Source organism: Colias philodice, chromosome 22 (assembly GCF_061535455.1).
Source record: "Colias philodice isolate Cphi_HAF_F1 chromosome 22, ilColPhil1 Martin Lab GWU primary, whole genome shotgun sequence".
Taxonomy (NCBI): Eukaryota; Metazoa; Arthropoda; class Insecta; order Lepidoptera; family Pieridae; genus Colias; species Colias philodice.
In genome coordinates this window covers 2,455,530-2,468,718 of record NC_143107.1, presented here as the reverse complement: position 1 = coordinate 2,468,718, position 13,189 = coordinate 2,455,530, and the positions used below count along the sequence as shown (strand labels likewise).

Here is a 13,189-nt window from a genome sequence, read left to right as displayed (position 1 = left end):
CTATTGCAATTCAAATACAATAAATACAAAGATGCTTTGTCAGTTGAATCTAGACAATTTACCTATATATATTGTTCTTAATATATTACGATTAGAGAAAATAACAATTTTCCCTAATCGTAATATTGTAATGCATTAAAAATTAAAATCTTATATATAAAAATGAATCGCAAAATGTTGTTGGTAAGCGCATAACTCGAGAACGGCTGAACCGATTTCGATAATTCTTTTTTTAATATATTCCTTGAAGTACGAGGATGGTTTTTATGTAGAGAATACGTAAATATGTACCACGGGCGAAGCCGGGGCGGACCGCTAGTTTGATATATTTATGGTAAACATGGAAAACATTACCTTTTTTAATTATCTCCGTATGTAGCACTACATTTAAAACAACCCCCAGTACCTAAATGATAACATGATTATAATACGCTTGAGCTACGGAAATAGTTTTTACGGAGACTAGGGTAAGTACCTCAAAATAAAACAAATAAATTACATCACCACTTTATTTACCATGATAATTCATAAAATGTTCGGTCTGAATAGCATACACTTCTACCAGGAAATTATAACCTCTGAAGATGGTAGGACTGTTTAATTCCAGAGTTACGGACATTTGGCCAATCCCGCCTTTTTTCAAATAAACATCTCCCCATTTATCCGGGCGTAAATCTAGAACTCTGATTGCATTTATCACTTCGTGGTCTGAACTATTCACTGTAATTTCCTTGGAACGCACCCATATAGCCGGATTTTCTTGTTGCACTTTGTCATAAATTACCTTCGAATTTAAATCAGGATATCCGAGAATCAAATCAGAGCAATTAATCTGATTGTACAAGAGTACTGTTAAAAGTATTGATACAATCATTTTTACGTCTGTTATTTTCTAAGGTATGAGAATAAATGACAAAAAAACGTATGGTTCATGAATGAATTACAAGGACAACTAGCTAATAAATAAATCAAATACCTATATATGGGAAATATCATCATTCTGCCGATCTCTTTGTGTTTGAGTTACCTATATATTTTGTACTAGATTTCCGCCCGCGGCTTCGCCCGCGTTTGCAAAGGAAAACCCGCATAGTTCCCGTTCCCGTGGGATTTCCGGGATAAAAACTATCCTATGTGTTAATCCAAGTTACCCTCTATATGTGTGCTAAATTTCATTGTAATGGGTTCAGTAGTTTTTACGTGAAAGAGTAACAAACATCCATACATCCATACATCCTTACAAACTTTCGCCTTTATAATATATATTTTTGTATGTTTGATATGTAAATCTGACGCATAGAAATCTAAATAACAAGACACATAGAAGTGCTTTATTGTCATAATTCGTATGAAAACCGCTGTCGCCAAAATCAACACATTCAAACCGAAAGCTAAACAGTACACACAAGTAAACTATGCCTTTTATTGGACAGCTTGATTTTAGTGAAAACTAACTTAACTATTAAATTAAGCTTTTGAATATGTATCCTAACGCACGAATTTACGGTTTATTTTAGAATAACATCCCCAAGTATATGAGACTTTTTGCTCCAATACGAACAAACGTAATAATAAGAATGGTCGACTGTGTCATTCATTGTTATTTCGATTACTATGGTGACACTCGTAATACTTGTAAATATTCTATAATTTTAAGGAAAAACGGCATTATTTCTAAAAAAAAATATTTTCCGGTGAAATATTATTCCTTTATAAGTATAATTACAACTTGTGGAAGAATTTCCGCAATGGGAATTGCTGAAACACACCATGTATACACTCATACGTCTCCAGAGCAACTGAACAGTGACGAATGCACTGGTGATGTGAAAATCACCTGAGTGGCGACAAGGTCACGCACGCTTACGACTTCTAGTGTCTTGTTATTTAGATTTCTATGATCTGACGTCTTCACACAACATGAGAATTTGGGACGACAACATTTACAGAATCATTTTGTAGACTAGGTACATTATTATTACATACCTTACTTTATATTTTGGTACATAGATAATTAAATAAGCTGCGTTGATCATGTCAATAGATGCAGACATAATATTGAGAACAGATTAATTCTTCAGAAAATAAAATCCGTCATTGGGTACGTAAATATTTACTAACCTACCTAAAATAACGTAAGTAGTTATTTTCCCTAGGTTCTCAAAAAATAGCTGAAACCTAAAGTTAATACATAAACAAAGCTAGTATTGCATTACTTACTTCAGATTAACAGCAATAAGAATTAAAACTTGCTAATAATAATTTCAATTTTGAAGCAAACATAATCAAAATTTCCAATAACCAGTTAGAATAATATTTAAAACATAGTCACAACTTAAGTAAACAATTCTCGGAATACAAATCATGCTAATTGGTGAAATAATGTGAATGCCTTATACGTAACAAACATAATTTAACAGTTCTCCGACAATACACAGAAGATGATCTAATGAACATCTAATAAATCAACAACCGGCTATATAACCGACAAATATTTCTAGAACGTCATTTCTATGTGATATTTTGGTACAATAACAACCAAAATGAACGCAAAGTTTTTGATTTTAAGCATAATATCTGTATTTACTATAGTAAGTTCTAACGATATAAGATTGGGGTATACTGCGGCATCTTCCAAAAAGATTTACAGTGAAATAAAAGAAGCAGATCCTGCATTGTGGAAAAGAACCGATGACATCATTATAAACGCACCACATAACGAAATTATTAGTGCTGTCTTTGTCACTGATTTACGGGATGATAAGGACGGAGAAGCGTATATAGAGAGCGGTGGAGTTGGTGAAAAAAGTGTCACAATTGGTCTGAAGAGTCCCAGTATCTTGAGAGGTTATAAATTTGAAATTGAAGTCTTTACTAATGATCCCAATGCAAGATTGTACAGTAAAGGGGGTTATGTACCCTATAGTGGCAACGTAGAATATTATCCAAGGAAGTATTGATAAGATTGTATTTATTTTGTATTAAAGATGTTATTTTTTGTTTCTTGTTTTATTTTATTGGTTACACGTTAGTATATTAATTATATTCTCGATTGTTCAATAACGCTTAAGGCTTTAATATTCCTCAAATGGCATTACCGATTTAGCAAAACTGATGGTTTGAGAAGTGGGCACTCGTTACTAAGCTAGTTTCATTCTGGGTAAAAATTGATGTTGCCTCTGTCCAAATTTAGTTTTATAGTAGCTTGTAAGTTTCCTACTGTTTACTAAAGCCGCGTTAAGTAACTATTGTAAATTTGTAACACACACAACTATTGTACACATTGTATTTGTACGTATATATATACAAGATAACGACTTGGATGCATCGAGTCAGAAAAATAGATAAGTAAGCTATATAAAACACCGCAGTCCGCGACCTGCCAAGCCTATGAATCGTACACTATGCCCAATCAAATAAAAACTAAACATAAAATACAAAAATGTTCACGAAAACCTTTCCACGTACGACAGTATTTACAATATGTATATTGTATAATGCAAAACCTTGTTATTTTACCTGTTGACATCATATTATACGGTAAGAATTAGTCATTCAATTTGTACTTCCTCTTTATGACATTGATGCTTCAAGATAGTGTATCACGTTCTTCCGAAAAGTACATTAACAATTTTACATTTACATAATATAATAAATGTGTGTATAGAAATTAAAACATAGATAATTGTAAGAGTCCAAGAACTAAGGAAGTAATGACGTCAGATAATTATAAAACGTTTTGAAATTTCTCACGTTTTTTTTAATAATAAATGGACCGAGGAAAATTTAACATCTATACTACCTAATATTATAAAGCTGAAGAGTTTGTTTGTTTGTTTAAACGCAAACTCGGAAACTACTGGTCCGATTTGAAAAATTCTTTCGGTGTTAGATAGCCCATTTATCAAGGAAGGCTATATAATAATATGATATCGCTAAGACCTGCAACAGGAGCGGAGCACTGCGGGTAAAACCGCGGAGCACAGCTAGTTACTTACATAATATAGGTACCTATGCAGTAAAATATCTTGTTAAATTTTAAGGTGAATACCCAGCTTAGGTACTTTCCTTAGGTTAAAGAGGGCATAATTTTATCTATTACTCACAGTTATTTTGGTTAAATTAAACAAAAACATATTTATAATCGATCATACAGCGACATCGTCAAATTTGTTATTTGAGTAAGTATTTTTATCCTCTTCATAAGTCTTCATAATTATTATTAGAAAGGTTTAAAAAAGTAAATTAAAGAATGTTGCATTGACGTAGTTAAGTTAAAATGAAAATGTAATAATATTTTTAATCATCTGCGTATATAAATTTAAAGCATACGCAATTTAAGGATATCAAACATAACTAAGTAGATTGTGATTTGAGAATAATTTAAATATCTAAAGCAAATAAAACATTTTATTTAAAAATAAACTCACCTAATAACCTTCTTTCAGTCTTTATTTTATTTGTGTTATTAAGACACAAAATAGAGAGACACAAATTATTAAGACTCAATATAGAGCTGAAAATAATCGAATAGGTGACCTTTTATTAAAACAATGTATACTTTGAAATGTCGTCATTCGTTTTGTCTTTCCCCTAATAAGAAATGCACAGATAAATATATGTCTGTGAAGAAATGTATGCAGTATTTCCTGGATAATAAATACCTATTCACGTAAAATGATAATAACTAATAAGGTATGTATAACAATATGATACCATGATGATACCTAATAGATTTCTAAGAAAATTAAGATTATGTAAGGTAGAATGTTCGTGTTTTGTTTGTTTGTTTGCCGTGACACTGTAACGTCATATGATGGCTTCGTTTGATGGATATACGACTTCTTGAATGTTTACTTGGATCGCATTATGCAAGAGGTGTACTGAAAATTGTAATTACTGAAATTGTTTAATTAGATTTTGGTATTTAGTCTTTTATAGAATTCAAATGCTTTATATAAAGTTTTACCGAATAGAAAACAAATTGATCACGAGACAGGATTGGATCCCGCGTATTTACGCAATTCTGGGGCGATAAGACGTGTGTTACATTACATTTTAAAGTTATTATAATTTGGCCTTTCGCAAATTATGAATTTTGAACTTTTAATTAATTTGTCATTCTTACCCGAGAGGATGTTTTTGAAAATTTTATAATTTTAATCAGTTAATTTTTTGCATGCTCTGATGATAGTAAAGATCACATAAATTCTATTTATTTTAGCTTAGAATTACCTTTTATTTTATGGACATTATTTTATTACGAGTTCAACTTTCAGTTAGTAATGAACGAATTGATGAACATATTCAAGCATACCATTACAATAATTTTATGAATGTATTGTGTAGGTATATTCATTATTCACAGCAGTTTTAAGTTATTACGTCAGTATTTTCCGTGTAATCAGAAACAATTCAATACAGTCAAACAATTTGTTCATGTACAAAATGCAATCATTTATTCTAGGTGACTCACTCTTGCATAAAACCGACATTTTCTATATAAAACAATACAATTTCATTAGCACTTCAGTGCTAACGAACGAACGAAACAAAATGCGTTTCTTATCTCTTATCACCTTGCTTTGCCTAGCGGCAGCCGCGAGCGCGCAGAGCCACGACTTGATTCTCGGCCAGGCTACATACGGTGACGTCATCATTTTCAAACAAAATGAATACAAATATGGATTCCCCTTCATTGTAAGAACTAGTATCATCGAGTACCCAGAACCAGGGCAAAATAACTTCGCCTACATCAAAGCGATTTACATCAAGGACAATGAAAGAGACGGTACTGGTGGCTACCCGACCATTTCAGCGGGAGGTATCGGACAACGCTTCGCGAAAATCAAATTGAAGAGCCAGAGAGGCAATGGATTTAACTTTACGGTGACGATCTATGGAAGATACTAGGCAGTCATGTGACCCTGGTACTAGTGAAAGTATTTTGTGCCATTAGAGAAATTAGGTTTTTAATTTAATTTATTTGTTATTTAATTATTATCATTCTGTATAAGTATTAAAAAGTGAGATTTGTAAAATGGCTTTTTGATTTTGTCCCCCTATATTATTTGATAAAATAAACTTTATTATAAAACCATGGAAAGATGGTGTCTTTAAGACTATACTAGACTATACTTTGTAAGATATATTTTATCCTTGCATTATCCTGGGTTAAAAATAGTGACAATATTACCTATTTCAAAATATTTTTAAGCACTCATTGCCGCATTATCATTTAGAGTTTAGACACTAGTGAAATAATTTAAATTCACCTAGAATCTAGATGTTACAAACAAGGTCAGTTTTTATAAAAGCAATTTACTTTTTAATTATAAATTACTTTTTAATTATAAATTGCTTTTTAACATCAGGAAAACGTATTTTTTGTTACTTCCGTGTTACGGTATTTGAAAGAAAAACAACGAACTTGTTTGCTAGACTAACCACGGGTTGATATATAAGTAGTCAAAACTTCCACGGTAATCTTCTTCTTCTTCTTCTTTCTTATATATAAAAATGAATCGCAAAATGTGTTGGTAAGCGCATAACTCGAGAACGGCTGAACCGATTTCGATAATTCTTTTTTTATTATATTCCTTGAAGTACGAGGATGGTTTTTATGTAGAGAAAACGTAAATATGTACCACGGGCGAAGCCGGGGCGGACCGCTAGTTTTAAATAGAAATAATAATAACTGTATAGTTTATCAAAATATAAATATCTCATGGTATAACAATAATAATTATGAACAAGCAAAAAATTATTAAGTCTGTATATTTTCCTTAATTTCTCTTTAACATCAGAACAGTTGTGTAAACAAAATTACACCCATTTTTAATACTCGCCTTAACTCGTTCTACATTTCCAAGAAGATTTATTAAACACTCCGATAGTTCCATGTAACGTTATCTCATATTTAATTATATGCCATTAGGCTGATATCCTATAAGGTGTAAGTTACTTAGGAATGTGGTCAGACCTCTTTACTGATGTTAAATTGTATCAAATCTTTTAAAAGGAGAGATCCCTTATCCTATCGCTACAGTATACATCTTCTTCTTATATATAAACTAGCGACCCGCCCCGGCTTCGCACGGGTGCAATGCTGATACTAAATAAACTACAGGAAAACTGTGAACTTTGTATATAAAAAAATAGCGGCCCGCTCCGTCTTCGCACACGGGTATAAAATAGGTATATAGCCGGGCGGCCGGCCGGTACCGCCGCAAATGCTACGTCCCGCAATTTTTAAATCTGTAATATCTTCGAAAATATTCACTTAAATCATACGGTGTAAAGGGCTATATAGATCTATATTAAATGAACAATGTATTGAAGGTATTTAATTGGTTAAGGATTAATGCTGTATTGGTTAAAATCGCATCGAAAATTAGCCATTATTTGTCGTAAAAAGTAAATGACAAAAAAAAGTTATTGTGGGTTATCCATAAGAGATATGTAGACATATACCATCGCGGACTTTTCTATAGACCTTTTCAATGTGTATAATACTTAGTACATTATTTTGATAAAACTCGTAGGGTTCAGCCTGCGTTTGCAATGTAAGCGGAAAAAATGTAATTTTTTACGACATCACATTAGAAACCTCAAAAATAACAGTACTTCTCCACTATTTAATGGATGTTATCTATACTTATAATAAATCTGTAGAGAGGCCAATTCTGTACATGAAATATATTTAAAAAAAAACTATGAAGGGGTGATAAGGGATCGCTACTGATGCCAAAAATGCAATCAGTAAAATTTTTGTCTGTCTGTCTGTCTGTCTGTCTGTCTGTCTGTATATTCGCTATAGAAACAGAAACTACACGACGGATTTTAACCAAATTTGGCACAATTATTCTTCATACTCCTGGGCAGGTTATGGTAAAAGAATCATGTAAATCGGTGTAGAAACACCAAAGTTATACATGAAATACGCTATAAGTCATCGCGCATGAATACAGAATCATGCCATAAGGATTATTTTTGTGTATCAGTTGCCGCGTTCGCCGCGCTTCGCGGCGGGAGCTAAAAAGGCGGCGGGTCTGCACCCGTTTCGCGTTGTCACGGCATCACGTGTGAATGGCTGAACCGATTTCGATAATTCTTTTCTATTATATTCCTTGAAGTACGAGGATGGTTCTTATGTAGAGAAAACGTAAATAATAAATATGTTCCACGGGCGAAGCCGGGGCGGACCGCTAGTTATACATATAAACCTTCCTCTTGAAACACTCTATCTATTAAAAAAACCGCATCAAAATCCGTTGCGTAGTTTCAAAGATTTAAGCGTACAAAGGGACATAGGGACATAGGGACAGGGAATGCGACTTTGTTTTATACTATGTAGTGAAATGAATCGCAAAATGTGTTGGTAAGCGCATAACTCGAGAACGGCTGAACCGATTTCGATAATTCTTTTTTTATTATATTCCTTGAAGTACGAGGATGGTTCTTATGTAGAGAAAACGTAAACATGTACCACGGGCGAAGCCGGGGCGGACCGCTAGTTTTTAATAAATATTAGTCTCAGAGATATTTTATATTACTAGATTTACTTCAAAATCTGTTGTAAACGGGAAAGTACAATATGGCTTAGAATAATAGAAATAGATATATTATTTTGAAAGCAAACATTTAAAGATAAGGTTGTTGATGTTCATTTAAAATAATATTTACATACCCAATGCTACTGATTACACTGAATAATTATTATAGAACTAGCTTCCGCCCACGACTTTGTACGTGCATCCCCGTTTTTCCCCGTTCCCGCAAGGAATTCGGGAAATCCTTTCTTAGCGGATGCCTACGTCCTAACATCTACCTGTATGCCAAATTTCAGCCCGATACGTCCAGTGGTTTGGGCTGTGCGTTGATAGATCACTATATCAGTCACCTTTGAGTTTTATATATATATATAACTAGCGGCCCGCCCCGGCTTCGCCCGTGGTACATATGAAAAATAGATGTTTGCCGATTCTCAGACTTACCCGATATGCACAGAAAATTTCATGAGAATCGGTCCACCCGTTTCGGAGGAGCATGCAGACTAACATTGTGACACGAGAATTTTATATATAAGATATATTTATCACAGATAATTATTTTTATAGTCGCATCACATTATTAATGCTATGGCTAAAATATTTAGTCGTATATACTTCCCCACTAGATATGCTTACAATTTGAGTTGTACTTAAAAATAACGTGTTTTTTTTCAGCAACATGGGCCTGCTAGAATTCGAGGAATGGTCGAACCAACCTAACCTTTTCTCTGAAAAATCTCGTGTATGCGCCAGAATCCATGGTCTTACACCTGGTCAGCGACGCATATGCCGACGACATAAGGACCACATGCCAGCAGTCAGCGCTGGCGTTCGACAGGGCATCACTGAATGCCAGTATCAGTTCAAAACTCGGAGATGGAACTGTACTGTGACGGGGGATGAGACTGTCTTCGGCCCTTTGACGTTGATTGGTAAGCCTGCAATAGATGTTTCAAATAAAGTTGCTGCCTATAGCGCTTGTTAGAAAAAATCATAGGCTCCCTATATTCATATATTCCTAGTAAGGAGTAGTTTATAATGAATAAATTATCAAAATATGCTTCATTTCATAACGTGTATTTATTCCCTGCTTTTAGATGCTGCTACAAACCTGATTATTTAAATTTTATAAAAAAATCTGCTCTATTACTGTACGCTTTATTTTTCTGTAAGTGGTAATTACACACTAAAAAGATTTGAAATATTTCCCCAAATGTGTCATCAAAACCCTGTTACAAGCTATTTTTATCCTTATAACAATAAAACGAATAAACTAGAATCGCGTTTACAATCAAGTGCAGCCATAGCTTACCTCAAGAAGCATAAATCTCACTTAAGCGATGTCGACACAGTGTCGACTCTAAGTGATTTATACTTTGGTTTTATTTCTCGTAACTTGAAGTGCGGCCAAGCTGGATTATCTGCTTATTTAAATGTTTATTCCGAGTTAATATCGTTTGAATGAGAACTTTTTGCAAGTAATGTCAACATTACATTTCTTTGTGGTAATTAAATGAAGTATTTTGACATGGACAATGGACATTTGACAATCACATATTCTCAATAACATAACCCAGAACCCACGACAAAACTGTTAAATAGTTAAAAGCTTACTTATATTATATTTTATTGCCTGTTTATGTTGAAAAAGCCTTCAAAATATTACTGAAATGTGTGAAATATATAAATTTATATGAAGGTAGTTTGCAATAAGTTATTTTTAATCTTTTCCTCCAACCTTCATTCATCGTTCGGAACTTGTTTGGAATAATTTAATTTAAAGAGAATTGGCATCAGAGTCAAGTTAGAGACAATGAGTAGTGAAGGATTTATTGGTGAGTTGAATTATACTATACTAGCTTTCCGCCTGCGGCTTCGCCCGCGTTTTCAAAGAAAAACTCGCATAGTTCCAGTTCCCGTGGGATTTCCGGGATAAAACCTAGCCTATGTTACTCGTGGATAATGTAGCTTTCGAATGGTGAAAGAATTTTTAAAATCGGTCCAGTAGTTTATGAGCCTATTCATTACAATCAAACAAACAAACAAACAAACAAACAAACAAAGTTTTCCTCTTTATAATATTAGTGTAGATGTATATTGGAGGAAGCCCTGAATAATCCCGGATCGGTAAATTTCATCATTAGATGTTTTTTCTATTGCGATTATAATATTCATATAGCAACTCCGTAAACCATGCTTCTATTTTACCCTATTTGTATTGATTAAGAGTAAAACTAACGAAATCATAACGCTGACAAATAAAATATTTATGTAATCAATTCATTTCTCAATAGGAAATTTGAAAGGCTTTTAGAAACATGGACGCTACTCATAAAAAAAATTGCTGCATAACAAATGTGTAATGCATAGTAAATGTCATTTTGAAACCTATCAAAAAACTATCTAAGTATAATATACATGTCGGAGAATTAATAACTCTCCATAATTAATTATAATTAGGTAGATATGTGAAATAGAACATTATGTTGTTCACCATAGAGTACATAACAACTACTCTGTTATAATTCTCTCACATATACATGTATATACATTTACTAAATGTTATAAAAACTACAGTCTCTATAGTGTACCCGCTTATTCCTATGAAGTAATATTATCTCAATGTTTATTCCGCAGCATCCAGAGAAACAGCCTTCACCCACGCAATCACATCAGCGGGCGTGTCTCTAGCCGTATCGCGAGCTTGCCGCGACGGTCGGCTAGCGTCCTGTGGGTGCAGCCGCGCGGCGAGGCCGAGGCATTTGCATACCGACTGGGTGTGGGGCGGCTGTGGGGACGATCTGGAGTATGGGTACAAGTACGTATTATGTGATTGTACCTTTTTATGGGATGGGAATTAGTAATACATATAATAATTATTAATTTAAAATCCATCGAGTATTTTTTGAGTTACATCGAAATAAACAATAAATTTAGTAGATTTGGTTATTCTATAAAAGTATCATAGAGAACATAATTAATTGTACGAAAAGAAGCGGTCTTAATTTTGTTTACCTTTCAGTACAAAGTCTTACCAGGAGTTACCCTCCGACAAAATTTTATACCAATTTATATAGTGAGTCAGAATGTACTGTATTAATTAATTATTTTTCATTATTATTTTAGCATCCATTACTTAAATAATAATGTTATCAGGTAATTAATTAAACCTTGGTTACCTGCGTTACCACCTGACGCACCGTATACCTGTCTACTAGGATCTCATAAAATAGCAGAGGGATATTTTACCTGTTTTCAGTCATTTCCTGTGGGAACATCCACGCTTTCCCTTTCCATTCACGTGAAAATAATATTTTGTCCCTCTCCAACACACCTGGGGAAATGGGAAATTCGGATACAAAGTGCGCTTGTGGGATGTGATTGCTATTTCTTTCACACCCCAGAAAATCTATATTTTCCTACTCGTTTTTCCCTGCCATTGTTGTGTAAATGTATGAGAATATTACTACAAGTACAGACTCAATAGTACCTTTCTCAGAGGGAGAGAAAATATTCACCTGCCTGAATTTCACGTCGCGCTTGTGAAAATTCAACGTGAAAGGTAGATACTACACCTTTACATTTATGATTTCCTGGTATTCAGGTGAGATGTAAGACAGGTAAAAATTCACCTGAGCTCTTCAGATTCGCGGTTTTTTACAAAACGTTTTAAATTAAATATTTCTCCGTACCTGTGCTTATTTTTATTAATGATAAGATAATCTTTGAAATAATATATCGTATCGTATTTTTCAACGTATTCTCACCTCCAAAAGGGACGAATTTTATAATCCCGTTTTATGTTAGCAAACGGTACATAAATAAATTATTAGATTAAAAAACATTATTTCTACCATTGTACCTGTTTAATTAATTTTTTGTTACCTACCTGACAACACAAATGAGCTGTCAGAAGGTCTTCACTCATGTCAAAGCATGGTAGAAGACAGATTTAGTACTAGGGCTCCTCAATACCGTAAGAGGTGGAAGTCTTACCTGCAAGCATTTTCCTCACAACTTTTCACTGAAAAAGACTTTATTTTGTTATGAAAACATAATAGAGAAGATAATCAAGTACTTAACTATTAATGTAAAATAATATAATTATTGAAAACTTTGTAATAATGTTTAGCAAATTATTATAAAATACGTTAATTACATTAAAAAATTACCATCATGATAGATCCTACGAAATTACCATGATGAATCATTTATAAAATTAAATAAATAAAAAACATACATATTCTCGTTACCTATTAAAAATTTTTAGTCTCCCTCTCTGAAAATATTATATTTTTTAATTCGATACCGCAGCATTTTCCATTACCAAAGTTTCTGATCGTCGGACAATGAAGGAAATATTCTGAAAAAGTAATATAACTTAATAAGTACAACACATACACATTTGAGTAACCCTGCCAATACATTCACTACGAACCGACTCATCCCATTGGCTGATCGACTGTATTTTGACATGCGCAATGAATGGAATTTGGAGCAAGAGTCAAAGTTTTGAGGTTATTTTACCAGGATAACATAAACCCATTGGGAATATTCGCGGAAATTGGTAGTTCGGAGTTCGTATCGGTCTTTTATATCAATTTTCCAATGTGCCATTCCCATTCAGTACGCCATTA

The 13,189-nt window shown here is 33.3% G+C and overlaps 2 protein-coding genes across 2 annotated transcripts in view; both read left to right on the top strand.

Annotated features, from left to right (window-relative positions):
* Positions 1-13,189, top strand: part of LOC149478340 (protein Wnt-5b-like) — a 41,452-nt gene that overhangs the window by 16,802 nt on the left and 11,461 nt on the right. Inside the window, exons 2-3 of the mRNA XM_089709539.1 lie at positions 9,228-9,484; positions 11,190-11,370. Coding sequence (XP_089565665.1) covers positions 9,228-9,484; positions 11,190-11,370 — 438 coding nt within the window. The remainder of the gene's footprint in view (positions 1-9,227; positions 9,485-11,189; positions 11,371-13,189) is intronic.
* On the top strand, positions 5,521-6,041 carry LOC149478341 (putative salivary secreted peptide). Its single transcript, XM_089709392.1, has one exon. The coding sequence runs from the start codon at positions 5,557-5,559 to the stop codon at positions 5,911-5,913; it is 357 nt and encodes a 118-aa protein (XP_089565518.1). The 5' UTR covers positions 5,521-5,556; the 3' UTR covers positions 5,914-6,041.

What these genes read in the sequence shown, in the direction of transcription:
- LOC149478341 (XM_089709392.1), top strand. Translation starts at nt 5,557, where the DNA reads ATGCGTTTCTTATCTCTTATCACCTTGCTTTGCCTAGCGGCAGCCGCG.